Source organism: Hypomesus transpacificus, chromosome 15, assembly GCF_021917145.1.
Source record: "Hypomesus transpacificus isolate Combined female chromosome 15, fHypTra1, whole genome shotgun sequence".
NCBI classification, from domain to species: domain Eukaryota; kingdom Metazoa; phylum Chordata; class Actinopteri; order Osmeriformes; family Osmeridae; genus Hypomesus; species Hypomesus transpacificus.
This window is the reverse complement of record NC_061074.1, coordinates 1,167,774-1,195,447: the sequence shown is the minus strand read 5'-3', so window position 1 is coordinate 1,195,447 and position 27,674 is coordinate 1,167,774. Positions and strand designations below refer to the sequence as shown.

The 27,674-nt window shown below is 47.3% G+C and overlaps 1 protein-coding gene across 1 annotated transcript; it reads left to right on the top strand.

The window, feature by feature from the left end:
• The first annotated feature begins 482 nt into the window (after positions 1–482).
• On the top strand, positions 483–27,674 carry rasa2 (RAS p21 protein activator 2). The gene is made up of 24 exons (XM_047035480.1): positions 483–626; positions 3,099–3,222; positions 5,661–5,764; positions 5,911–6,005; positions 8,910–8,986; positions 12,378–12,461; positions 14,393–14,465; positions 14,578–14,654; positions 15,293–15,394; positions 16,573–16,726; positions 17,005–17,153; positions 17,774–17,888; positions 18,670–18,744; positions 18,851–18,974; positions 20,015–20,121; positions 20,375–20,461; positions 20,557–20,634; positions 20,784–20,857; positions 20,964–21,070; positions 24,230–24,312; positions 24,428–24,633; positions 24,762–24,865; positions 24,959–25,139; positions 25,244–27,674. Exons 1-24 carry the CDS (start codon positions 509–511, stop codon positions 25,272–25,274), a joined length of 2,529 nt encoding a protein of 842 aa, XP_046891436.1. The 5' UTR covers positions 483–508; the 3' UTR covers positions 25,275–27,674.

The window sequence follows — 27,674 nt, the reverse complement described above, 5'->3', positions numbered from 1 at the left end:
GGGCATACAAAGGCTATACCTTGGAGGTAAGTGATCACAGAGTGGGCACTGAGGAAAGAGAAGAAGCACTCTGACCCAGCGGAAGCTCCACAGCCTGCGTGTGTGATCCATTGCTCCCTGCACATGTGTGTGTGCTATTAGTTGTGAATCTATAAAGGGTTTATAAGACGGTCCTTCTCTGATGTAGTAGCCTATACCCCTTCTGTCTTGCCCTTTGCTTTTACTATGCAGGTTGTGCTATCCAGACCGCTTCCATGTTTCTGGAAATTACTTATGTTTGTTGGCCTACACCTTCAAATCCATTTAATATTAATCTTGACAGCTTTACTTGGTGCTGCTGTGGTGTGTAAATAAACTAAAGTCACAAGCGCAAATTGCCCTGAGCTAATTCACACAAGACCCCAGTTTAGGTTTTTATGTGTGGTTTGTAGTTACTGCCCTGCGGCCAATAGCGCTCATAGTGACGCTGCAGTAGGTTGGCTCTGGGAGCTTGCATTCATAAACGGATATGATAAGCGTCGAATGTACAGTGTACCAGCAAGAGAAACACACACAGTCAAGTCAGACCATGGCGGAAGAAGACGACATGACTATTCGGATTTTACAAAGCCTGCGTGGAAAGATATGTGAGTGGAAATAATTTAGCTAGCTAGCTAGCTAATCATACGCGCTTTATTCAACTGAGCTGGTCTACCTAACAAAAAGTGAGCGAACGGAAAGGAAAGATAGGGGCGCGGTGCACTGACTGAGCCAGTTCAGTCAGCCAGTTAGCCTAGCCTAGCTAGCAAGACTAACGTTGACTGCTCAAGTATTGTTGTGAATGAACATTGCCCAGGTCCTTGTAAAATGTAGCTATTTCGTTTGAATTGTCAGGACTTTTAATTGCGCAAAATTCCCTTATAATACTTTCGCCTTAGCAACAAGTAAAAGTTGACTCGTAAATAAGCTAAAAAATCTTAGCTAGCTAACTAGCTGTAGTAGTTAGTTAGCGCGATATCGTGCCTTACATTCTTCGGTAAGGTGCCTCGCCGTCCTGCGGTGTACATTGTCACCCTTAGCCTGGGTGTCTGCATTGAATGCAGAGATTTAAAAGAAAAATGACAGACCGACACTTGTGAAACGAAGTGACAGATAGCTAAATCAAGGGCATTGCGTATCGGTAATGTGAAGTCAGCTGTGGTTTTCACACCCTCATTACTAGGCAAGATGATCATGTCAGTGTATTTTGCAAGCCATAATTTCCTAAAATTATACTTGGGACTCGTTCGTATTTCCGAGGAATCGATCCAGTTATTACAGTATATTATGTTTAGCCTCCGTGGTATAATTTGATGGCGCAGAACAACTTCGTCTTGATTTTGTCATTAGCTAGTGATCAACTTGGCCTGGCGTCGGAAGGAATCGTCGTCTCATTGATGCTAAACGAGTAGACCTAGATGCTGTGAGTTTACATGCACATCTTCAAAACATCTTGCCTGACTTGCAGGAAGCTGCTAGTTATGGCTAATAAATGTACCTGTTATGATGCTAACTGCTTGACCATGTAGAGGTAGCTTAACTTGAGTTTACATAATGTGGCACCAGACTCCACTTGATATAGTTAGTTAGCTTGTAGTTATTCAGTTGATACAAAATGGCTAGATTATGAGTGATGAGAGGCTCTTTATACAAACTGCGTTGTATCAGAGGCAGGTGTGTGACAAAGGGACACTGTCCCTGGGAAAACGATACTGGTTTTTAGAGGTGAATTGTCACCATTTTATGTCCAGGAAGTCATGTAGGCTACATCTGGGATTCTACAAATTGGTCAACTCTTCACTCTCATGTTGTTCACTTCGAGAATTTATGTAATGCAAGCATTAGAGTAAAATATTTTGAATAACAAATAAACAGAGGTTGAGCCTATGGCTTAGAAGGCTGCTTTTACTACTAAGATGTATTTTACTAGAGACAAGCTAACATTGTCAGCACCCAAGTTTAACTATTATGAACCAACTAGCAGGAAGCAGTAGAAAAAGAGGAACCAGCAGAGCTGGTGAATATAGTGTAACTGTGCCATCTTTCGAAACTTTTGTTGTTCCTCATAGTGTTTTCATAATGCTTCTAAAAGCATCAATGGCTTGTGTGTGTTTGTGATTGTGTGTGTGTGTGTGTGTGCTAAGACCCATTCCCCTTCTGGCCTCTGCCCTTTGAGTCTCAAGAGCTGCCATCGTCATTTATAGTGAGGATGATGTGGAGGATGGAGATTGCTAGTTAACGTCTGAACTTGATCCAGGTCAGGCTCTGTGGGGCTTAGTGGCAGCTCAGTGTTCACTTTGGTTTTCACAGCCCTTTTCTTGGATTAGTCATATTAATAGCCTTTTTAAAGGGCTGATCCTTACTACGGCTTTTCCCACTCCGTTTGCCTGGCCTTAAATATCCCGACCTCAGACCGATTTAGATCGCTGTAAACTTGCTGAGTAATCCTTTGAAAGCTAGCCATATGGCTAACGTATGGGTCCTAACAAACCCCATTGGGTGTAGTGATGTGTTTTGTGCGGTTGGCATCTGTGTGTATACTGTAGGGTAGTCGTGCTGGAGGTAGGCCTACCAAGTTTTCTGCTGAGTTTGTCATGTGTGAATCAGCGCTCCACTGACAACCAGGAGAATGCTGGGAGGAAGCTCTCGTTATTTTGTCTTCAGCCACATCTGACACACTGCACCTCTGCTCTGCCACATCCGCACTGTGCTGTTATGCACTTAGCCAGGCTCTAGTCACACCGCCACCATAGCTCATGAGGATGTGGTTTATCAAAACAAACCTTGTTTGTATGGGAAAGTGTGGAGCTGTAACTGCACCTGAAAGGCAGTGAGTGGATCCTAGGTGATTGTTTGTCCCCATTGATTGGGGACAAACAAGGCCTTGAGTTGCCTTGGCAGTTGGCCAAGGCTTAAATGAGTCGTCTCATCTTTTTTCATTCCTATTATTCCTTGCCCTTAAACTCAGGTGTTACTGACAGATTGTGCCCTATGGGCCTAACTTGCTTAGTTTCTTTGTATGATAACTACCACTGGCTGTCCTGTCATCAGAGTTGCCTGCTTCCCTCTCACTCCTTCAGGTGAAGCTAAGAACCTGGGTCCAACCTCAGGTCCAAACCGCCAGCGAGACCTCTGCACCTTCTGCACCATCAATCTGGACCAGGAGGAGGTGTTCCGCACTAAGGTGTTTGAGAAGAGCCTGAGGTAAAACACACACACACACACCACAGAATAACATTGCGTCTCGGCCAATGATCTGTTGATATGGGTCCAAAATCCTCTTTAATCGCCCACATTTGCTTTTCAAGTCCCTGCTGCGTTGAGTTGCGCAATTGCCACGATTGCTGACGAGAGGTGATATCATATGATGTGTAACATCCTGTTCCTGCCGGGGCGATCTCTCTCAATCTCATTGATCAGCTCGTGTCAGATGTCATGACGCTTGACCAGTATAGAATCCACCATCTCGTGGATGTCGAAATGTGTTCTGTTAATCGATGGGGATCTCATATTCATTGTAATTGAAACGTGTCCCTTTGCTGATCGTGGAACCTTCTGATGACTTCTGAGCAAGGGCATGTCAGAGTTTATGAGCTGTCTATGGGGAAACATCCACAACTGACTCATTAATAGGCAAAACTCTCTGAATTAGGCCACAGGCATATTTGATACAACTATAGTGTACTTGTATTCCAGTAAGTGTCGAGCTCATAGTCATGATTTGAGATGGATTTCAAGGAACCCAGTGTGTTTCTAAGTCCAGTTCCACTCACTGTAAACACGGGCTTGCCTCCTCTTAGTATTTCACAACCATGTATTTTCTCTTGATTTCTGACATGTTAGAAGGGCTCGATTTACAGTTTCTGTAAATTCTCTATGTCCTCCCACGCAGTCTCTCTCTCGCTGCACTGCAGTCTTTCTCTCTCTCTCTTATTATCTCTTTCTTCTTCTCAATTTCTCTGTCTTATTCAGTTTCTTTCTCTGCTAACTATCTCTATTCCCTCATACCTGACCTTGCTGGAGTAAAATGGCAAAGTGACCCCGTCATACTACAGGCTCGGAGTTCCAGAGACCTGTCAAACAGAATACTCTGTTGCAGAATTATTTCATGGATTCATGTATGTTTTCAATGATCATAAACATTATTGTTTCATAGTTCAGTATTTTTCTTTCTGATTTGAACATATATTGCTTCTGGCTTTTACACTTGTGGAGCCACTTAAGGAATTCAACTTTTGTATCAATTTAACCAATAAACGGAACCCTCTAGACACCAGACCCATAGCAGCATCAGTAGGTGATCTCACTGTTAACAGCCCTGATCAGTGTTATATTCCCCCAATACAGAGGCTGATCAGCTTTCTTCAGGTCACCTTTTTATTCTGATGGTTGCACACTAAACCTATGGCCAGCCTGAACATCAAATGCATCAAACCTAAAAGGGGTAAACAGCTGTGCACCAGCGGTCGTTCTCCCCCTGCGTGTGGAAGGTAGCGTCAGGGTAAGCGGTCGTTCTCCCACTGGGTGTGGAAGGTAGCGTCAGGGTAAGCGGTCGTTCTCCCACTGGGTGTGGAAGGTAGCGTCAGGGTAAGCGGTCGTTCTCCCCCTGCGTGTGGAAGGTAGTGTCAGGGTAAGTGGTCGTTCCCCCCCTGGGTGTGGAAGGTAGCGTCAGGGTAATGAGCTGTGCAGGATGGGGTGTCGCCACGCCAGGACGTCTCTGGGATGTCGCTACGCCGGCCTCAGGGACAAGCCTCACAGGAGCTGCTGGAAACGTCTCGACAGCAGAGAGACCGCCTCCGTGTCATAACATGGGCACATTCAATCTTTTCAAATTCAGACCATAATACATGTTTATACCGTGGGATAAGCCAGATGTGTGTGTGTATCTGCATGTTTATATGCGTGTGTGTGTGTAGGTTACAAGTGTTTTAAGTGCATGTGAATGTGTTCACCAACTGGAGGACGCGTGGGTGGTTTGCACAACGTGGAAGTGTTGCCAAATTGTTTTTACGGATGTGTAAGAAGCGTCCACAGGGCAGCCTGGTTTGGAAGAGACTTTCTCGTCCACTCGGTTCGCTGGCTGCAAAAGCCCCATGTGAAGCAGACCTGTGGAGCCAGAGGAAGGGGCTGTTCTCTCCCTCAATGCCCAGGCTGTAGGGCCTCTGTAGGGCCTCTGTAGGGCCTGCTGCTAAGCCTGCTGTGTTAGGTGGTGGTGGACGGCTGCTGAGCGGCCGAGGCCTGTCCTGTGTGGAAGGTGCCCAAACCTGAGGCTTGTGAGCCAGAGGAGGCCCTGAGCCAGCTCCACAGGTCAGCCATATGCTGCTCAGAGGAGGGCCTGCCACCACATTCGGCTATATTTAGCTGCCAATGTTTAATGATTGCTGCTGCAGTCCTGGTCGTGTTCTGACCCTCGAAGCAGGTTAACCCGTACGTGTCCTTAAAGGCAGGAAAAACAAGTAAGGCTCGCTCTGGCCAAAACAGAAATCTTCTCCTGGGATCCATTGCGTTTTATCTGATTATCTCTAATTGAATTTCTTTATTTTGTAAACAAATAGATTTAGCTGAATTCTGTTGGCCATTTAAATGATTGTCTGTTTGGTTCCAGAGCAGCTCATTCACAGATCTCCTATCTGCTTTTACAGCCCCTTCTACGGAGAGGACTTCTACTTTGAGATTCCACGACCATTTCAGTGTTTGTCCTTTTACGTCTATGCCAAGAGTGTTTTCCAAAGGGATCTACCTGTTGGTATGTTGTCTAGATTTGCAAGCAAATATGATAGAAATTCAAATATTCCTATTTTTTTTTTGTGCACATGCATTCAACTTCAAGTTAAAAGTACTTGTGCATGGCACTATACATTAATTTTTGTGTGCATCTGTGTGTGTGCACAGGGAAGATATCCATCCGTAAAGAGGACCTATGTAAACACAGTGGAAAAGAGCACTGGTTTGGCTTGCAACCTGTGGACCCCAACTCTGAAGTCCAGGTGAGTGGTCCCTTCACACACACACACACACACACACACACACACACACACACACACACACACACAGGTAAGGGCTTCATTTCTGGAGGCTGCTTTCTGTGTACAGCCCTACCGTGGTGTAGTGCTGCAGTATCACATGGGGTTCTGTTAGTCAGCCCTACCGTGGTGCAGTGCTGCAGTATCACATGGGGTTCTGTTAGTCAGCCCTACCGTGGTGCAGTGCTGCAGTATCACATGGGGTTCTGTTAGTCAGCCCTACCGTGGTGCAGTGCTGCAGTATCACATGGGGTTCTGTTAGTCAGCCCTACCGTGGTGTAGTGCTGCAGTATCACATGGGGTTCTGTTAGTCAGCCCTACCGTGGTGTGGTGCTGCAGTATCACATGGGGTTCTATTAGTCAGCCCTACCGTGGTGCAGTGCTGCAGTATCACATGGGGTTCTGTTAGTCAGCCCTACCGTGGTGTAGTGCTGCAGTATCAAATGGGGTTCTGTTAGTCAGCCCTACCATGGTGTAGTGCTGCAGTATCACATGGGGTTCTATTAGTCAGCCCTACCGTGGTGCAGTGCTGCAGTATCACATGGGGTTCTGTTAGTCAGCCCTACCGTGGTGTGGTGCTGCAGTATCACATGGGGTTCTATTAGTCAGCCCTACCGTGGTGCAGTGCTGCAGTATCACATGGGGTTCTGTTAGTCAGCCCTACCGTGGTGCAGTGCTGCAGTATCACATGGGGTTCTGTTAGTTCACAGGTCAGTCTGGCAGCTCTCCCCACAGCACACATCACTTTCTTCTTCTTTTTACTTTTGCTACGTACTGCAGCTGCCCTTACAAATACGCTGTTGCATGCAGTGTGCATACAATTAGGACACACTACTTTATCTACATACATTCGGCACAATTTATAGCGCAAAAAGTGAATGTTGGTTGGTGCTTCATTTTTACCTTGGAGATACAAAGATATGCAATTCAGTCACAAAGGATTGCAGGTTAGAATAGCTAGAAAAGCGCGAAATGCGACCGGATGCGGTAGGACATCTTGGTATTTTTGGCATACTGCATTTGACATACTATAAATCGTGACACACTCAATATTTCTCGGGCATACTAAATAGTATGGTAGAACAGGGATTGGGACGCACCCTGTGTCTGACAGTGTGTCTTTGCTTCCTGTTTATGATTCTGTGTATTCTGATTGGCTCGGTAGAACCCGCTTCTCAAAGAAAGCAGGGATGAACGTGTCCTCCAGGATGTCGTTGGCAGCCTAGATGTTTCCTCACCCCCCCCTCCCCACGGCTAGTCGCAGTTCCCCAGGTGCTGCCTGGTGACGTGTGTCAGTGTGTAAACCCACACAAAGGAAGTGTGTGCTCCTTAACCCCCCGGGGGAGAGAGGCGAGCCAGATGCATGTGGGGTCTCGTGCGACGGGGAGAGACACCCGGCAGGTGACAGGAACCCGCTTGCTTATGACGAGGCGTGCTGTAGGACTCTGAGAGGTCTAGTGGAGAGCGAGCCGTCAGGACCCAGCGTCCTGATCCCCCTCAGCATCCTTCTACCAGCGCCCTGATCCCCTCAGCATCCTTCTACCAGCGCCCTGATCACCTCAGCATCCTTCTACCAGCGCCCTGATCCCCTCAGCATCCTTCTACCAGCGCCCTGATCCCCTCAGCATCCTTCTACCAGCGCCCTGATCCCCTCAGCATCCTTTTACCAGCATCCTGATCCCCCTCAGCGCCCTAATCCCCTCAGCATCCTTCTACCAGCGCCCTGATCCCCTCAGCATCCTTCTACCAGCATCCTGATCCCCCTCAGCGCCCTGATCCCCTCAGCATCCTTCTACCAGCGCCCTGATCCCCTCAGCATCCTTCTACCAGCATCCTGATCCCCCTCAGCGCCCTGATCCCCTCAGCATCCTTCTACCAGCGCCCTGATCCCCTCAGCATCCTTCTACCAGCGTCCTGATCCCCTCAGCATCCTTCTACCCGGCCACGAGCTCAGCCAGGGGCCGGGGCCGCGCCTAGCTGCACAACAACCTCCTCCAAAACCTCCCAGCAGCCCTCACTGCAGCTGTTGCCCACTCCCTGGGCTATTTTAAGCCCATCTCTGCTACAGTGATTCACTCTGAAGGGCACACTCTCCAACTCCAGTTCCATCTCAATTGTAATAGTGCTCTCTGAGAGGGGAATGGAACCCATTGCGCGGTGAGAACAGAGCTGGGGGGGGGGGGGCGGGGGATAGACGACGGCACACATGTTGAGGCAGGTGAATGGAGAGGACTGTGTGGAGGTAAAAGGCGCTGAGTGCGTGACCGTACCTCAGTCACCTGCGCTAATTCTTCCTAATGAAGGCTACGGTGCTTCATGAGACAGAACTCAGCACTCAGCACCTGCTGGGTTGTGGATAGGGAGAAGGGGGAGGGAGTTAAAGAGAAAGGGAGAGCGAGTGTGGGTGTTCAGAGTGTGTGGGTGGGAGGTCATGTGTGTGTGTGTGTGTGTGTGCTTTCCGGCCGTGTGCTGACACTTCCGAAGGCGAGGAAGCGTTCACCACATCCGACCTGATAAGGACTCTGAGTGTTCAACAACATGACAGCTAGCTGCCACTGCCCGTCCCTTTCTCACTCACTCCCCCATTCAGCACGTCTAAGAGAGCACTGGGTCACAGGCCTTATTCACTACCTCCTCCACAAAGTGATATGCACTATAGGCCAGTGAAACCACAGAATCTTACACAATGTTACACCAACAGCATGTAAAGCTTTATGGTAATGTGATAACGCTGCAATAAAGCGGATACGAAATAAACTGGATGGTTAAGCGAGACAAAGACTGACTCATGCATGACCAGATTTGGTGTCAAAGGGGTGGTGGGCTACCCTGGGTGTAGATATGTGACGCCTGCTTCTCCTCTGACAGGGCAAGGTCCACCTGGAGATGCGTCTGAATGAGCTGATCACAGAAAATGGCTCTGTGTGTCAGCAACTGCTGGTGCGGTGAGTACAGTCTACCTCTGCTCCTCCCTGCTCCTCCCTGTTCCTCCCTGCTCCTCTCTGCTCCACCCTGCTCCCCTCTCTGCTCCTCCCTGCTCCTCTCTGCTGCTCCCCTCTCTGCTCCTCCCTGCTCCTCTCTGCTCCTCCCTGCTCCTCTCTGCTCCCCTCTCTGCCCCTCCCTGCTCCTCTCTGCTCCTCCCTGCTCCTCTCTGCTCCTCCCTGCTCCTCTCTGCTCCCCTCTCTGCTCCTCCCTGCTCCTCTCTGCTCTTCCCTGCTCCTCCCTGCTCCACTCGGCTTCTCCCTGCTGAACACAGTGGAGTCTGAACACCAGTCACTGGTTTTCAATAGTATTTTTCACTCTGAAAATCGCGTGAGAGTCAGGCCTAAGTATGTTATGTATGAGATTGGACCAGCAGTGATCAGATCCATCATGAAGTTGTATCTTAGTATATGAAGGCTTTACAGGTTCAGTTCAGCATCCCTCCCCGTCCAGCACAGGCCCCCAGGAGCCACAGTGCAGAGCTGCCACAGTGGGTTGCCCTGGGTTACCACAGGTTACCATTGGTTCCCCTACCCCCAGGCCCGGCTCCCCCCAGAGCAGACTCTCTTCCTTTGACGTTTCTACCTCCTATTGCGTTTACTTACAACACCCTAGTGTGTCCCTGGTGTGTGTGTGGCTGTGTGTGTGGCTGTGTGTGTGTGTGCGTTGTCTTCACCTTGTTTAAGTACTCCCCAATGACATTGAAAGGATGTTTGTACACTGCTAATAGTGCACTGTTTCCAACGTGTGTGAGGGATGGGATGAAGGCAGAGACACATTGTATCTAGGGCTGGGCGATAAACAGTAACAGTCAAAAATTTGGACACATTACAAACTTTTGACTTGCACTGTATATAAAAAATGTATATCTTCTATGGAGGATTATAGGGGCCAAAACTAAATAAATAAATACTTGGATAAATAAATAATTATATAACACAATGCTTAGATAAATTACACAAAATATATAAATGTTACATGTATTTGTGTGTATATATGTTTACGTTTTCATGTGTTTACATTTATTCATTTATACTTACATTTATTAATTTATACTTACATTTATTTATTTATACTTACATTTATTTATTTATACTTACATTTATGTATTTATACTTACATTTATCCACGGTGAAACTTCCTGTAGCAAAATAAATCTGTCGTCCCCCCGTCACCAAGTCAGGGGGCGGGTCAAAGCCTCTGATTGGTGGTTCAACTTGAATCGACTGCTTTTGACTATTCCAAGGTGGCAGCACCTTGTGCGGATTCAATGAATTAAATATTGAATGCTACAGTGGTCAAAATGTTGGCGGAAGCTGAGGAGATGGAGGCACCTGCCAGTTCACTTCTTTTTTTTTTTACATCATATTGAGAGCTTCGCTGAAATTATAGGAATGATATTGGCCCTAACTGACAGACATCAATGAAAATGTGTTCACGATCCTCAGCGAGATGATACAGCATAGGGGTGGGCATATCGATCTTAAGACCGACAGTGGCCGGGTTGGGAAACCCGGCAACTGTCGATACCAACGTTGGTATCAATAGCCTGATTGATAGCGTGATAAGATCGATACTTAAGTTTAATTCCACACTGAGTACACAACTCCCTTTACATCATAGTGGTTGTGCAAACACCGTCTAACTTCGCTCAAACTCACTTTGCCCCTCCACTGCTTTTCTAAGCCCAAAGTATCGGTATTGGCAATCCTGGCCCTGTATTTACTCCTTGGTATCGGATCTATACCACATCGTGCAGTGTCGCACACCCCTAGCAGCTGTAGAGTGAGGCGATAGAGGATCCCTCTAGCTTGAAGAGAGCTTGATCGACTGGTTGAGCCTGCCTGGTGTGTAATACTGTTCATTCACCAATCAGAGGCTTTGACCCGCCCCCTGACTTGGTGACGGGGGGACGACAGATTTATTTTGCTGCAGGAAGTTTCACCGTGGATAAATGTAAGTATAAATACCTACATTTATTTATTTATACTTACATTTAAGTATAAATGAATAAATATAAGTCTAAATGAATAAATGTAAACACATGAAAACGTAAACGTAAATATATATATATATATATATATATATATATATATATATATATATATATATATATATACACACACACAAATACATGTAACATTTATATATTTTGTGTCATTTATTTAAGCTTTGTGTTATATAATTATTTATTTATCCAAATATATATTTTTATTTAGTTTTGGCCCCTATAATCCTCCATAATCTTCACGTTGTCAATTCTTACGATATTCGATATATATATATCGATATGTTTGCATTTGCATAAAAAAAAAACATGATTTTCTTTTGCCTCCATTAGAAAACAACTAAAACAACGTGTGTGTGTGTGAACACAGAGGAGCCAGACGATGATCTTAAAACACAAGGACCAGATGTTGTTGGGGGTTTTTTTATATTCGATATTTTTACATTGTCGTCAAAATTATTACAATCTTAGCGCTAATATTCGATATATCGCCCAGCCCCAATTGTGACACAGACAAACTAGAAGAGAGAGACGTGCGCTGAGCAATGAAGTGCGAAGAGAAATGCGCCGAGGTGGTTTTGTTGGTTTCGAGCTTCCATTCATACTAAGGCACTAGATTCTTAGTCAATGAGGAGGAAATGATGGCATCTCGACAGGAAGCCAGCGCTGTCCGCCATGAAGCCGCTGTGGTTAGCTACCAGCGTCACACTACACCGGCCCAGGGACCTGCTCTCCCTCTGTACCCAACCACACAGTCACACTGTCACCCTCCTGATGTCACCAGCCTCAGCCGAGCAGTGTTCATGTTGTCAATGTCAGTCTCAATGTTTCATCAACCTTATCTCTGTAACCGGATCAGACGAAAAGGCTGCGTCCAAAACGACCATGGCATGCATTTCTCATGTGCAACATGAAATTGTCACTGTAACGGCAATGCAGCAGTCCACCTGTTTGAACTTTAGTCTCGCCTCGTCTTTAGCACCTATTCCATTACAAAACAAAAAACGACTGGAGCTCAGTCACTTGGCTGAGAAGACACCACGGCCCAGACAACACCTTCATATCTCCTTCACACTCTCTCTCTATCTCTCTATCTATCTCTCTCTCTGTCTCTCTCTGTCTCTCTCTCGCTCACTCTCTCTCGCTCACTCTCTCTCTCGCTCACTCTCTCACTTTCACTGTGACCTCAGCCAGGCTCACTGTTGGAGCTTCTGACATGGTCATTCAGCCCTTCTGTGGTCTCATTTACATCCTGTTTACCATACAGGATGTTGTGTCAAAACACTTGACAGGGTGGTTATAGTCAGTGTTGCATCTTACTTTAGTATGTTTGTCCCCCCCCACAGGATAATTGAATGCCAAGGTTTGCCTTTGATAAGTGGTCAGAATTGTGATGCGTACGCCACTGTTTCGCTGGTGGGACCTGCAAGGTAAGTACTGCTGTTCCTAGTCAGCCATTTAATGACAGGGGGAAAACAGCCAGGAATAAGTGGATTGAACCCTAGAATCCATACATAAACATTACATGATCGTATTAATGACATGATAATATCATATTCACATGATAATGTGACATCAACACAAACCTGTGAAAATGCGCTATTCTTTCTTTTGAAAATAAGGACTATACAGTGCCCTCCAAAAGTATTGGAACAGTGAGGCCAATTCCTTTATTTTTGCTGTAGACTGAAAACATTTGGGCTTGACATCAAACGATGAATGTGAAACCAGAGATCAACGTTTCAGCTTTTATTTCCAGGTATTTACATCAGGATCTGATGCACAAATTAGAAAATATCACCTTTTTGTTCGAACCCACCCATTTGTCACGTGAGCAAAAGTATTGGAACATGTGACTGACAGGTGTGTTTTGTTGCCCAGGTGTGTCCTATTACATACATTATTCAATCAATAAATACCACTGAATGTCTACACTCAGGTTCAGATTGGGTAAGATAGGTTTTGTCTATGCAGACTGTATTCAGAGGTGAAAACAACATGAAAACCAGAGCGCTGTCTTTGGGTGAAAAACAAGCAATTGTGAGTCTTAGAGAAGATGGAAAATCAATCAGAGCCATTGCAGAAACATTGGCCATAGCCAGTACAACCATTTGGAATGTCCTGAAGAAGAAGAAAACTACTGGTGTACTAAGTAACAGACGTCGAACAGGTAGACCAAGGAAAACATCAGCAGTTGATGACAGAAACATTGTGAGAGCTGTAAAGAAAGACCCTAAAACAACTGTTAGTGAGATCAGCAACAACCTCCAGATGGCAGGAGTGAAGGTATCACTATCTACTGTTCGCAGAAGACTTCATGAACAAAAGTACAAGGGCTACACCAGAAGATGCAAACCACTCATTAGCAAGAAGAATAGGAAGGCCAGGCTGGAATTTGCCAAAAAGTACAGAGATGAACCTCAAAAATTCTGGGACAAAGTTTTATGGACTGATGAGACAAAGATTAACTTTTACCAAAGTGATGGAAAGGCTAAAGTTTGGAGAAAGAAAGTAACTGCTCATGATCCCAAACACACAAGCTCATCTGTGAAACACGGTGGAGGTAATGTCATGGCTTGGGCTTGCATGGCTTCTTCTGGGACGGGCTCATTAATCTTCATTGAGGATGTAACACATGATGGCAGCAGCAAAATGAACTCGGAAGTCTACAGAAACATTTTGTCTGCCAATTTAAGGAAAGATGCAACCAAACTGATTGGCAGAGCCTTCATCATGCAGCAAGATAACGACCCAAAACACACTGCCAAAACAACAAAGGAGTTCATCAGGGGCAAGAAATGGAAGGTATTAGACTGGCCAAGTCAATCTCCAGACTTAAACCCTATAGAGCATGCATTTTACCTGCTTAAGAGGAGACTGAAGGGAGGAACCCCACAAAACAAACAACAACTGAAAGAGGCTGCAGTGAAAGCCTGGGAAAGCATCAAAAAGGAAGAATGCAAAAGTTTGGTGACGTCAATGGGTCACAGACTTGCTGCAGTTATTGAAAGCAAAGGATTTGCAACTAAATATTAAGTCTTATTCACTTAAATATGTTTTAAGTATATCTGTTCCAATACTTTTGATCACATGACAAATGGGTGGATTCAAACAAAATGTGATATTTTCTTAGTTGTGCATCAGATCCTGATGTAAATACCTGGAAATAAAAGCTGAAACGTTGATCTCTGGTCTCACGTTCATTATTTGATGTCAAGCCCAAATGTTTTCAGTCTACAGCAAAAATAAAGGAATTCGCCTCACTGTTCCAATACTTTTGGAGGGCACTGTATATGCTCCTCAGCCCGGCACTACTCAACAGTGATGTGTGTTCAAAGCTGTCCCTACTCCCTCTCTGCAGAGTAGACCAGAAGAAGACCAAGGTGAAGAAGAAGACCAGTGACCCTCAGTTTGAGGAGACCTTCCACTTCGAGGTACCTTCCTCCTGTCTGATACGGGTCTGGTAGCAGGGTGTCTGGTGACATGTTAGCAGAGGAGACAGACATGCTTGTGTCTCTCTCTCTCCCCCCCCCCCCCCCCCCCCAGGTCACCAGGTCCAGCAGCTACACCAAAAAATCTCACTTTCAAGTGGAGGAGGAGGACATTGAAAAGCTCGAGATCAAGTAAGGACGCCTCTGTTTGCCTCCTTTCTCTGTCTCTCTCTCTGTCTCTCTGTCTCTCTCTCTGTCTCTCTCTCTCACCCTATCCCTCCTTTCCTCTCTCTGCCCTGACAGAACACTTTGTTTCTCCATCATACTGTACCCAGACTTGTAGTTCCTACCTCAGATGTGTATTTGAGAGAACAGTCATTTCCCAAAGCAGCCCAGTAGGGTGAACTGACTGAGCCTTTTGATGTGAGGGGCTTGTGTCCCTCTGTTCTCCAGCAGAGTGAGAGCCCGGGCTAGGCCGAGCCACACAGGTAAACATGCATGGCTGCTGTTCACAGCTGAATTGGAGGTTTCATTGCATGCATTTCTACCAAGTGTACTGACTCTTACATGCATATACTGTACCTGTATATGTGTGTGTGTGTGCGTGTGTGTATGTGAACACGGACCTCCTCTCCCCCCCCCCCCCCCAGGTGAGAGAGACTAACTCACGAGTGCTCTATGAGTTGAGCCTGAGGTGTTTTGTGTTTTGATAAGGCTGTGGACAATGTCACTTGGATTGTAATGATGCCTGAGGTTTTTTGTCTCCTAATTACTGACGTGTAATAATAATACCCCTCTCCCCCCCCCTCTCTCCCTCTGTCCGTCTGTAGAGTTGATTTATGGAACAATGGGAATTTGGCTCAGGACATTTTCCTGGGGGAGACGCGAGTATCTGTCAAGATCCTGAGAAATGACCATATTCACAGGGCCTGGTGAGGGGACACACACACGCTCACACCCACTCACACACAACCTCTCATAGACTCCACACAATATCCATGTCTTTCCCAACATGACTTGCGTTCTGAACTAAACCAAATAAGAAACGTGAGAATGAACAACCCCTAAAACTCCAATGTGCCTACGGGCCATTTGAGTGTGGTGCCTACGCAGCAGCCGTCCAGTCCTCCAGCGCATGGCAGCGCCTCCCAACATGCCCCCGCTGGGCATACGTGCCACAAACGGCTGCAGAGCACATTCACACACTCTGTGAAGGACAAGTGCCTGCACCTACACGTCGGGAGCGGAAAAGTCAGAGAATGCGGTGTGCAACAGTAACTGGAAAGGAAGGCTGATTAAGAGATGAGCAGGGCAGATAAGGGGACAGACTGGGTTAGGCACAAGCAAGGCTGGCTGTGTTTATCTCAGGCGTGGGGCTGCCGTGGTGATGTCGCCACAGTGACCTCCCTTGAACCCTTTACTCCAGATAAATACGTTTTAAATAAATAAATTTACTCCTGGTAAATACGTGTTGGTGTCAAAAGATATTTTGATATATGATAAATGTGATATTTGGTATGTGGTAAATATGTGATATTTGGCTCTGTGGTGGACCTAGACCAGTCTAAACAGTGTATCAATACAATCAATACAAATGATATAGAAGCTTTCAGTCATTTTCTTCGCCTGAAATCGGCCTCATGCTAGCGTCATCCAGTAAACATTGTGTGTGAGAGATAAAACATTGTGTAGATTCCAATCGGCGTTTTTGCGTGTGGTGGTGCGAGATGAGTGTGTGGGCGTCCATTTGCACGAACACGGCCGGCCGTGTCCCCTGCCGGTGACAGTCACACACGCTCTGTAGCGTAAACACAAAACACGGTAAACAGTGCTCGGCCCGGCCATTTGGTCGCTGTCTGGTGACTGGTGCCCAGAGCGCTCGTGGCTCAGCGCTCTGGGCCCCAGTAGCAGTAGTGGGTTCGACTCTGCCTGGATCTGACCCAGGCTGCTGCTCCCCCTGCTGGTCAGTCACAGGCTGTGCAGGCACACCACAGCCTGTCTTCAATTCAGTGAATTGTGTATGTGATAGCATTGACCATTGGTCTGTTGTTTCCATAGACTGAGGGTGTGTGTGTGTGTGTGTGTGTGTGTGTTGACCTGGGGTTTCCAGGTACCTCCTGCAGCCCAAAGGGAATGGAAGCAAGTCCAAGAATGATGACCTGGGCTCCCTGCGTCTGAATGTGACCTACACCGAGGACAATGTGCTGCCCTCCGCCTGTTACACACCCCTCCGCACCCTGCTCCTCAAGTCCCCCGACGTCAAGGTGACTACCATCCAGCTGCTGCCTGGCCGGCTGTCCTCCTACATCCGTCTCATCTCCCTTCATGTCTCTCTCTGTCTCCCTCCTGGCCCCTCTGTCTCATCTCCCTTCATGTCTCTCTGTCTCCCTCCTGGCCCCTCTGTCTCATCTCTGTGTGTGTCTCCCTCCTGGCCCCTCTGTCTCATCTCTGTGTGTGTCTCCCTCCTGGCCCCTCTGTCTCATCTCTGTGTGTGTCTCCCTTCATGTGTGTCTCTCCCTCTGGGTGTCCCTCTCTGCTCCAGCCCATCTCTGCGTCCCCGGCTCACATCCTGGGGGACATCTGCAGGGAGCGGTACGAGGCTGTCCTGCCCGTGGTGCGGCTGCTGCTCCACCACAGCCGCCTGGTGCCCTTCGTCTCTGCCATCGCTGCCCTGGAGCTGGACAACACCCAGTGAGCACACACACCTCTACACTGCACAGCCAGAAGTATTGGGAGCGACGTACATTTTGTGTTTGCAAACTTGCTGGGCCTTGGCATAAAATGACTGCTAACATGATTTCAGTAAGTCATATCATCAGCACAGGGGAAAGTGTGAACTAGTTCAAGTCAGGTGAAATCACTATCATTTTGTTTGGATTCTGAGCAGATTGACTGCTGTAAAAGAGGGGACTATTTGCATAAATATATGTTTTTTGCCCCAAAAAAGCTTTAAAAAATATGAAATGTGCCTTATTGTATTCCAGTATTCTACAGAAATGTGAAAACATTTTCCTCAAATACTGAACCATCAAACTTTGCAAAACACAACATTTGTCATTGCCACGACTACACACACGCTCAACATGTACTGACATCTATACTGTCCACACACTCAAGATCTCACACACATATGCACTCACACATAATGTTTACATGCAGACGTACCGAAATATTCCCATTGTGGAATGTCATTCACATTGCAGTCGCAATCTAGTCTGAGCTTGTGTATGGACGACTTGTGACGTAGTCGAACCTGTGTGTCCTCTCGACCTCTGACCCCCCCCCCCCCCCTCAAATCTCTGCTCGTTCAGGGAGGCCAACACCATATTCAGAGGGAATTCACTGGCGACGCGCTGCATCGACGACATGATGAAGATAGTGGGGAGGAGCTACCTGACGGTGACCTTGAAGCCCGTGCTGGACGAGGTGCCCCATCACGCACTGCACCCCTGACAAATACACGCATGCTCCTTTACACTGCACCTTTGACAACTACACGCATGCTCCTTTACACTGCACCCCTGAATACACGCATGCTCCTTTACACTGCACCCCTGAATACACGCATGCTCATTTACACTGCACCTTTGACAACTACACGCATGCTCCTTTACACTGCACCCCTGACAAATACACGCATGCTCCTTTACACTGCACCCCTGACAAATACACGCATGCTCCTTTACATTGCACATTTGACAACTACACGCATGCTCCTTTACACTGCACCCCTGACAAATACACGCATGCTCCTTTACACTGCACCCCTGACAAATACACGCATGCTCCTTTACACTGCACCCCTGACAAATACACGCATGCTCCTTTACACTGCACCCCTGACAAATACACGCATGCTCATTTACACTGCACCCCTGACAAATACACACATGCTCCTTTACACTGCACCCCTGACAAATACACACATGCTCCTTTACACTTCACCCCTGACAAATACACGCATGCTCCTTTACACTGCACCCCTGACAAATACACGCATGCTCCTTTACACTGCACCCCTGACAAATACACGCATGCTCCTTTACACTGCACCCCTGACAAATACACACATGCTCCTTTACACTGCACCCCTGACAAATACACACATGCTCCTTTACACTGCACCCCTGACAAATACACACATGCTTCTTTACACTGTAAAGTCTACACTGTCTAACTGCTGTCTTATATCTGATGTTCCACCTAGATTTGTGAATCCAACAAAACATGTGAAATTGACCCGATTAAACTGAAGGAAGGGGACAACGTGGAAGTGAACAAGGTACAGTACACCTCTTCCTGCTTGTCACGCCATATGCCAGCCTATCACGGTAGAGCGTGTACGATGAGGGGGTGGGCCCGTGTTGAAACGGCTGTGTTGTCTGCAGGAGAACCTCCAGGGCTACGTTCAGAAGGTGTTCTCCTCCATCACCCAGTCCAGCTCCAGCTGCCCCCCCCTCATGTGTGACGTGTTCAGGTCCCTGCGCCAGATGGCGTCCAAGCGTTTCCCAGGTGAGGCCAGCCGAGGCTAGACCCGCCCCTCTCAGGGTTCCAGCTCGCTACTGGACTCCCACTGGGAGCCACCGTTCATGCACCAGCCCGCCATGCTGCCGACCATGTTGGGTCGTTGATTTGGTGTTTTAACTGGGGTTTGCCCAATGATAATGTGTCTGGATATGAGCATCACTTTATTAATCAAAGTGACAGGAAAGAGATGTAGGACATAACAAAAGGGAGACCCATGTGTTTGAGAGCCGAGAGCCCCACCTACTGGTGCTAAAGTAGCCTTTGAGCCTGGCGAGAGCGTTCAACATGGCGGCCGGTGCTAACTCCTTCCAGTTCAATGAATGCGTTCAAATGATCCGAAAACGCTCCTCAGAACAGCACTACACGTCCTCGGGTCCCGATCCAGACACCTTCCACATTTCGTTTTCCAAAAGTGCCCGCTTCTCTAAATAATCGAGCCACAAACAGACAAGATTACTGCCCAACAGCAGCAGCTTGTAAAGAGCGTGTCCACCACAAGGTGGAGCTATAAGCTTGCCCATCCTCTAGGTCAGGGTTGTCCAATCCCGGCCCTCAGGGTCCACTGTCCTGCACGTGTTAGACGTTTCCCTGCTCCAGCACACCTGATTCAAATGGATGGGTTGTTAGCAAGCTCTGTGGACGCCTGGTAATGACCATTCATTTGAATCAGGTGTGCTGGAGCAGGGAAACATCTAAAACATGCAGGACAGTGGACCCTGAGGGCTGGGATTGGACAGCCCTGACCTAGTGTAACTGTATTTCCACACAGTTGTCCATTACAATATGAAGTACATAAAACAGATCCCAACTCAATTCCCCCCCCCCCCTATTCTAAGTTGCTGGGAGATGTTTAATGTAGTCTGTATGGATGTAACGTGACCACACTGAGAGGACCTGTCAGGAGACTAGAAGCCCGGTCATTGGTCAGACATGCCGAGTTCTCATGCACCCAAGTGGTCCGGAAGGTTCCGAGTGTGTCTGGGTAACGAGCGAGGGCCTGGTGTCGTGTGCCGTCTCCTCCACAGCCGACCCCCACGTGCAGTACTCTGCCGTCAGCAGCTTTGTGTTCCTGCGTTTCTTCGCCGTGGCCGTGCTCTCGCCACACACCTTCCAGCTGCGGCCCCACCACCCTGTGAGTCGCCACCGTCGCCCCCCCCTGTCCTGCCAGGACAGAACCGCCGTTAGGGCTCCACTTTTTATTCATTTATTTATTATTTAGTCAAACATATTTAAGTCCTAAAGGTGATTTCATGTTTTTATATTTATTCAATATTTCACATGATTTGTACTCCTGTGGTAATGGAGGTCCGTGTGCGCGTGTGTGAGAGAGCGAAAAGGAAGTGGACATAGTATGTCGTGTGATGTCCCGTCTGCCTCCTTCCCAGGACCCTGAGGTGTCTCGTACGCTCACCCTCATCTCCAAAACCATCCAGACCCTGGGCAGCTGGGGCAGCCTGTCCAAGAACAAGCTGGTAAGGCTGGCAGGGCGGGTCAGGACGGGCGACGGGGATACGTGTTCCCTGACTGTTTCGGAGAGTAAACTCCTCCCTTTCTGTTTTGTCCTCAGTCCAGTTTTAAGGAGTCCTACATGTATGATTTCTTCAAGTCATTCCAAGAAGATAAATGTATTGAAAAAGTCAAAAAGGTAAACAATTATTTATATATATATATATATATATATATATATATATATATATATATATATTACTGTTGTAGACTATACAAAGCTTGTTAGAGTGAGCCTTTTCTGGTGTTGCCATGTGTGTTGGTTGAGCGTGTTCTCTGCCCGTCCAGTTCCTAGATGAGATCTCCTCCAACGTGAGTAAGGAGTCTAGTGGAGTGGAGGATTCCGTTGTCCTGAAGGAAGGGTATGTGGGACTGCCTGCTCAAACCATACTTTGACATGGCTCGGCAGTTCTATGTAGCTGGTGATACGTCTGGTTTAGCAACGCGTGTGTGTGTCCGTGTGTCCAGGGAGGTGCAGAAGAGGGCCCAGGGAAGAAGACGCATCGGTAAGAAGAACTTCAAGAAGAGATGGCTGAGAGTGACCAGCAGAGAGCTCTCCTACCACAAGCACCGAGGTGAGACATCCACCACGTCACCAGCAACAACACGCAGCTTGTCATTGTCACCAACTCCCTGTGTGGCATCTGGTGTTCTCTCTTCTCATGGACACGGCAGCCCGGGGGAGATGAAAACGTCTTCAGTGGTCAGCCAGCCAGCTTCCTAGATGGGAGGGGAAGGGGGCAGGGTTTCACCTCATTAGACGGTAGAAACATGTATGTCGAAATGATGTCGGGGTCATGTTCGGCCACGTGGGATGGGCGAGTCTTCTTGGCATGGTAATTCATCTTTTGGCATGGTAATTACAGGCAAGCTGTAACCGTGGTAACACCAATTGCGTGACAGGGTAACAAACTCAGTGCTTCAGCTTAAGTGAACTGCATCAGGTTCGGGTCAGGTTCAATTACATGAAAAACAGAGTGCCTGTCAGGTTCAGGCCGGGTTCCCGGGTTCCCATTCGCTCAAACTCGGCCGGAGCCCAACTCTCAACCTCACCTCATCTCACATGCCGTCGCTGGAGCCAAGTTGCAGCGTCCACTGTGCTGCACTGAGGCCCCTGCTGCCCTGCCCTGCCCTGCCTCGAGGGAGGGAGAGCCCTGCCTCGACCTGTCCGGTATCCTGCTACTGCACCCTGGGTTAGGGCGTGAGGGCCCAGGGTGAGGGTCAGGGTGTCTGGTAGCAGGAAATGCTAGTCCCCGAGTTACCCTTCATGGGTGCTTCTAGAAAAGGTATGGCCAGAAGAGCTTTTCATCCAGGCAATCTCCAAATGAGAGCTAGCACATCCTCGTCCCTCCAGCCGGGACAGGATCAGATCATCCGCCTCCTCTGAGAGCTAGCTGCCATATTTAGCATGGAATGCTGGACTTGAGGAGAAGATAAATAAAACAAAAGCAAATTGTGTAACAGTGCGTTCCTTATCGGAAGAATTTCGAAGTCAAGGCTGTTTTTTTGAGCAGTCGTGAATTATTTGGCAAGTGGCGATAGCCAAATGTGGCCTTCGCTTAATTTACTGCACGTCAGAATTCCCTGGCATGTTTCAGAACAATCGTTTTTGATGAATTTTCCCAGAGAAAATGTTTCGGAGGTTGACGCTCTGCAGTTTACACGCGTGTGAGTGCTTGCATTTGTACATGCAGCACTCATAACTTGGGCTGTTGTCATTGCGTCTGACGGTGTCCTGTGTCCACACGCTGGATCCTCCTGCAGGGGCCCCAGTCCCAGCACATGCCATGCTTTGCTTGCTGGGCTTTCTCAGGGTTCGTGCGAGCGTTAACTGGGGCTCTGTGCGTGCGCTGTGGTGTTGCGGACGGGCCCGGACTCTGCTGGCTGGTTCTGGTTTTCGTTGCGCTTCCTGTCTGTTGCTTTCAAGGCAGGCCAGAGCAGGCGGGGAGTGAGGAAGGGGGCTGGGAGAGGCCTGCACTCTGCCTGACCCCGGCCCGGCCCCTGACCCAGCCCACAGACAGGAGTCCTGACAGACGCCCAAGTCCCAGAGCAGGTGTGCTTCTCTTCTGCAAACACACTCGCCCCTCCGTCTCTCTCTCTCTCCCTCTCTCTCTCCCTCTCTCCGTTATTTATCTCTCTCCCCCTTTTCTGTCTTTCCCTTTCCATCTCCTCCTGGCTTTCCGCTCTCTCCTTTCTGCTTTCCAGTCAGACTTCCATACGCAAACACTATTTCATATTCTTTGCCAATAGCAATTCCCCAAATTCAAATAATTATTCTCTTTTAAAACATATTTGGACCACAAGTCCTGTAGCTTAGTCATAGCCCAACCTTAACTGTCCGCATTGTCCAGTTTGCAGTAAGGGCCTCTCATGTCTATTTGTCTTGAAGTGTTGTGCAACATTATCATGATTCAATGCCGGTCCCTGTGGACTCAATAAAGGAGCTAAGGGTTGACTCAGGCCAAGTAAATGTTTTAAATCAGACGCATTAAGTTACTGGATCCCAGAATGTGGTCCAATCCAGACAGCAGAGGAGCGGAGACTTGTGACGGTCGGAAAGAACTTGTAAGTGTGGGCCGGCAGCTGCTCATCAGCGTGAATGGACCTCTGACGTTGCCCATTCCTGGGTGGTTCTGCACGTCAAACAAAACAACAACAAAAAAGCAACTGGGATGTTGACAAGAGTCTGTATTAGTCTGGCTGACTCCACCGTGTTGCTCTGAAGCAGCACACGGTGGGATTGCTGCAACCCAGTTGGAGTGAGGCGGAGGCCCTGGCCCTGTTCAGGAGCCCCGCTGTGCTGGGAGGATCATGTATCAACTCTGGGTTTACGAGGGCCCTGATTTGTAGCCTGTTGCATGAGAGGCCACGATAAGCCCTGACGCTGTACAGAGGAGAAACTGAGGGTGCATGTGTGCAATTACACTGGTGTGTGTGTGTGTGTGGTGGGGGTTAGGGGACGACTTCACAGATGCTCGGGGCGGGGGGTTGTGCAAGCTGACCGTGCGTGTGTTGGACTTCAGGCGAGGGCACGGGGCCCGGCGCAGAGAGACCAATGGCAGGTGCAGATCAGACGGCCCCTCTCTCCCGCCCCCTGGAGCTCTCTCCGCCCCCTCTGTTTTCAGAGCCAGGAATAATGGTCCTGTTGAGGGGCAAGAATGCCTCGTGTGTGTGTACGTGGAGATGGAGCAGAATGTCTTTTTGTTGGAAGGAGATGGGAGATGGTGAAATGCAGTCGTTGGCTGACTGTGTTCAAAGGGATGCTTGTCAGGGCGTGGGGTATGAGCTGATGATCACCAGTAGTGCAGCTTGAGCACACACGTTTTGGGTTCTGCATGTGTGTAAACAGTCCACATGGCTTCTGACTGATTACGTGAACCATATGTAGACAAATGCTTTTTGTTCTCGGTCCAAACATGAACATAAACGTTAGCGTCTGCACACAATTATTGACAGAAAAGGAAATCTCAACCTATTTTATACCAATATTGAAACATTGCATGTTTGCACATGGAATTGCACTTTTATCAAGACCTCCTGATTACATCTACTATAAAGTATTCCTGTTTGAAATTTGGCCGACATTACTTGACTTGAAATTCTTTCGTTTTTTCTTTAAAAGGCACAGTGACCTCAAATCAGAAATCCAGCTTAAAGATTTGGAGCTGATTCCACAGTTTCCTTTGATCTGGTATCAACATTCCATTGTGAGCATACGTGTTTGTCCTCCCCAGGTAAAGAGGCATTGTGTGTCATCCCTGTCAAGAATATTCGGGCTGTGGAGAAACTGGACGAGAGTGCTTTCAGCCGCAAAAATGTAAACCGATCTTTTTAACACTTGATATTGGATTTAGAACTACAATACCCATGATGCCGTGGTGGACACCCATGTTTGCGTGAGACTTGTGGTAATCAGGACTCCTGTCCCCCAGATGTTCCAGGTGATCCACAGTGAGAAGCCCCTGTATGTGCAGGCCGGTAACTGTGTGGAGGCCAGCGAGTGGATCGAGGTGCTAAGCCAGGTGTGCCGCTGTAACCCGGGGCGACAGGTCACGTACCACCCCTCCACCTACTCGGGGGGCGCGTGGCTGTGTTGCCAGGGGAGCGACAGCCAGCCGGGCTGCAAACCCTGCACCCCGTAAGTGACCCTCTCTCTCTCTCTGTTTAGTGCTGCGTTGTGTACATTCAATGTGCTTTTCATTTGGGTGTCGACATGTTCCTCTTGAGGCACATCGTTTTCTAAGTCATGTATCTTCCCTCCCCCAGCACCACGCTGGCCAATCTCCAGCTGGACATCGACTGTGACAGGGAGACGGAGCGCATCTACTTTCTCCTCTCCTCCAACTACTCCAAGCTCCAGAAGATGGAGGGTGAGGCCCACCTGGCTAGTCAGTTACCCTGCAAGTGGATAAGGCTTGCCTTCCAGGGCCTAACTGTGTGTGTGTGTGTGTGTCTGCCCCCAGATGCCTGTGCCAGCATAGCGGTGTACCAGGGTCCTCAGAGGGAGCAGGATGACTACTCCCACTTCACCATCCAGGACCCCAAGGAGACGTTCCACAGCCTCAAGCAGATCCGCCTGGTCCTGAAGGATCTGCAGGAGCAGCACCACACCCGCAGCACCCTCACCGCCCAGTACGGCAGCCAGTACGTCAGCACTCACACCCTGCCTCCTCTCACACACACACACACACACACCTTGCCACCCACACACATACATCTCAACAGAGGTTTTGGTTCTTGTTTTCCAGGGATAACCCGATAGTGGGGAAGACATCCTAACCAGCATGGAGGCGTCTGACCTCAGATGGCCACACCAGTGACGGCACAATGCCACCTGCTACAGTTCAACACTGGAGCCTCCAAACGTCAACAAGTGAGAATGCGGCCTGCCACCGCAGAGACAACAAGGCAGCTCTGAGGCGATGCAGCGTCATCCAAAGGCCAATCAGAGCAGAGTGTGTCGTCACCTGACCCTCGCCGGGGGCTGATGATTGATCCCCGAAGAGCCCCTCCCCCAAACACATCTGATCTCGACCTGAAGAGAATGCTCTCCACCTCCTGTCCTCTGTTTTGTTCCTACACTCATGTGAAAACAGCATAGGGAATTGGTGTGCGTGAATAGGCTGCTAAATCAAAAAAAATTGTATTCACTCAAAATGTTGTACTGTTCGTAATCATAATCCTTTACAGTCCCTCACAGTCCTTAGTTTGGTTCTGTGCCCATTTTTGGGCCAACAGCAGGTATAGTTTGTCATCTTTTCTTATGTAAAGGGAATGTTCCCCAGCTCCCTCTGCTCCTCCTTATTTTCAGCTCTTTTGTGCTTTGAACAAATATGCATTTCAGAGTACAGTCAAGTGGATGAAACCAATCTGCCTTATTTTATTATTTTTTCCAACTGTTGTGGCTACTAATCTCTTTAACACCCTAAAGTAAGGGAACAATGCTGAAGCACTTTAAATATTTGGAATGATCCAGATGTAATAATTTAGATACGTGGTATCAGAGAACCCCATATCGATCAGTTAAATGATCTTGTGTACGTTTTTATCTCATTCTTGTACGATAACCTTTCTTATAACTATTTTTCTGAAGCCAAAGACTATTTCGCAGGGTTGACTTGAAAAGGGTATTATTGTATTTTGAATACAGATGTTTTAAAATGGAAAGAATTATATATTTAGTTAATGTGTACATTTTGGTAACCTATTTTTTTTCATTTATGACAAACAATTTGATCACGTAACCTCTAATATTTTCTGAAAAAGTAGAGGAGCGAATGATGAGAATTTTATGGTCATAACATTAGTCAAGTGAATGACAGGTAGTATGATATTGTGTTATCATAGTTCACCTCGTCACCTATTTTCTATTTGAAATCCTGTTGCGGCATATTGTTGTCACAATCGCCACAAATCAACGTCCGTTGACACGCTGTCCATTTGAAAATGATCCCAGTCTAGCATGCATTGAAATCTGTCTTGAGAAGACCTTCCCTGGCTGAGCCCAACCCCTGGTCACAGGACAACCTCCCAGTTGACAGAAAGTTCCAGAATTCGTGATTTGACAATCTATAATCAAAAACTTTAATTCAATCATACATCGGTTTTGTGTTTTAGGAGGATTAGGCCTGCACAATTGTTTGTTATCAATCATTTGTCTCAGTCTACCAGTTTGAAAGTCAATATGTAGAACAAATACCTACCAACTTGAACTTTGGTTGAGATATGTTGCCGTCAGAACAGAGTTATTAGTGTTGCATATTTTTTCTTTTGGGAATCATATTTCTAACATGCATGTCCCATATATTTAACAGCATTTTTTCTAACGTGTGCTTTCTATGTCTAATTTAACACTGTGATCTGACCTTGATCTTTCATAACTGTTTATTTAATGTCTCAATGTTTTTCTTCAGTGGTCCTAGGAAGCTGGCTAGTTATCTGTCTCAGATGAGAGAGAAAAAGAGAGTTTGTGGATTCTGCGGTGTTACTGAGATGAACTTGCTCAAAGCGACCCACCATGCTCTGTCCCACTGTGCTCCTGTGCGCACGTCCTAGTCCAAGACCCACAACCTCCCTATTCTTGTCATGGTGGTGTTACCTGTTGCATGTTTAATGAAGGTTAAGATGTCATGGTCTTTCGTTTTGATTTTAAAAAATCATACCTTTTTGATCATGACAAGGGAAACATTTTCCCCAGCCCCCATCCTCTCCCTGTTGGGATGTTATCATTGCACCAGCAGACAACCAGACATGCACCGGCTTTAGTCCCCCAAGGAGTTAGGATCTCCCAACTGTACGTACATCTGTACTTAATTCTCATGCCTGACTTAGCATTAAGGAAGGTACATTTACGGTACTGGCTACAAGAAACTGGACTATCTTTGTAAGATGACAAATCCACAAGATGGCTTTTTTGAATAGAAGATGCTGAAATGATATCAATATTTTGCATAAAATCTGGTTTGAATTGGACGATTTAAAAAGTGTCTTTGGTTATATGTACATGACAAGATACCACCACTTGATGAATGCACCATTATGTTCTTGTGTCTATCCGGACTGTAGGACATGGATTTGTTTTCCTCTGTTATTTAAATGTTTTATAAATATTTTCTCAAGATTTCAGGGTTTTTTATTTGTCCATTGAAAATAATTTACAATAAAACCTTCGCCAATGTT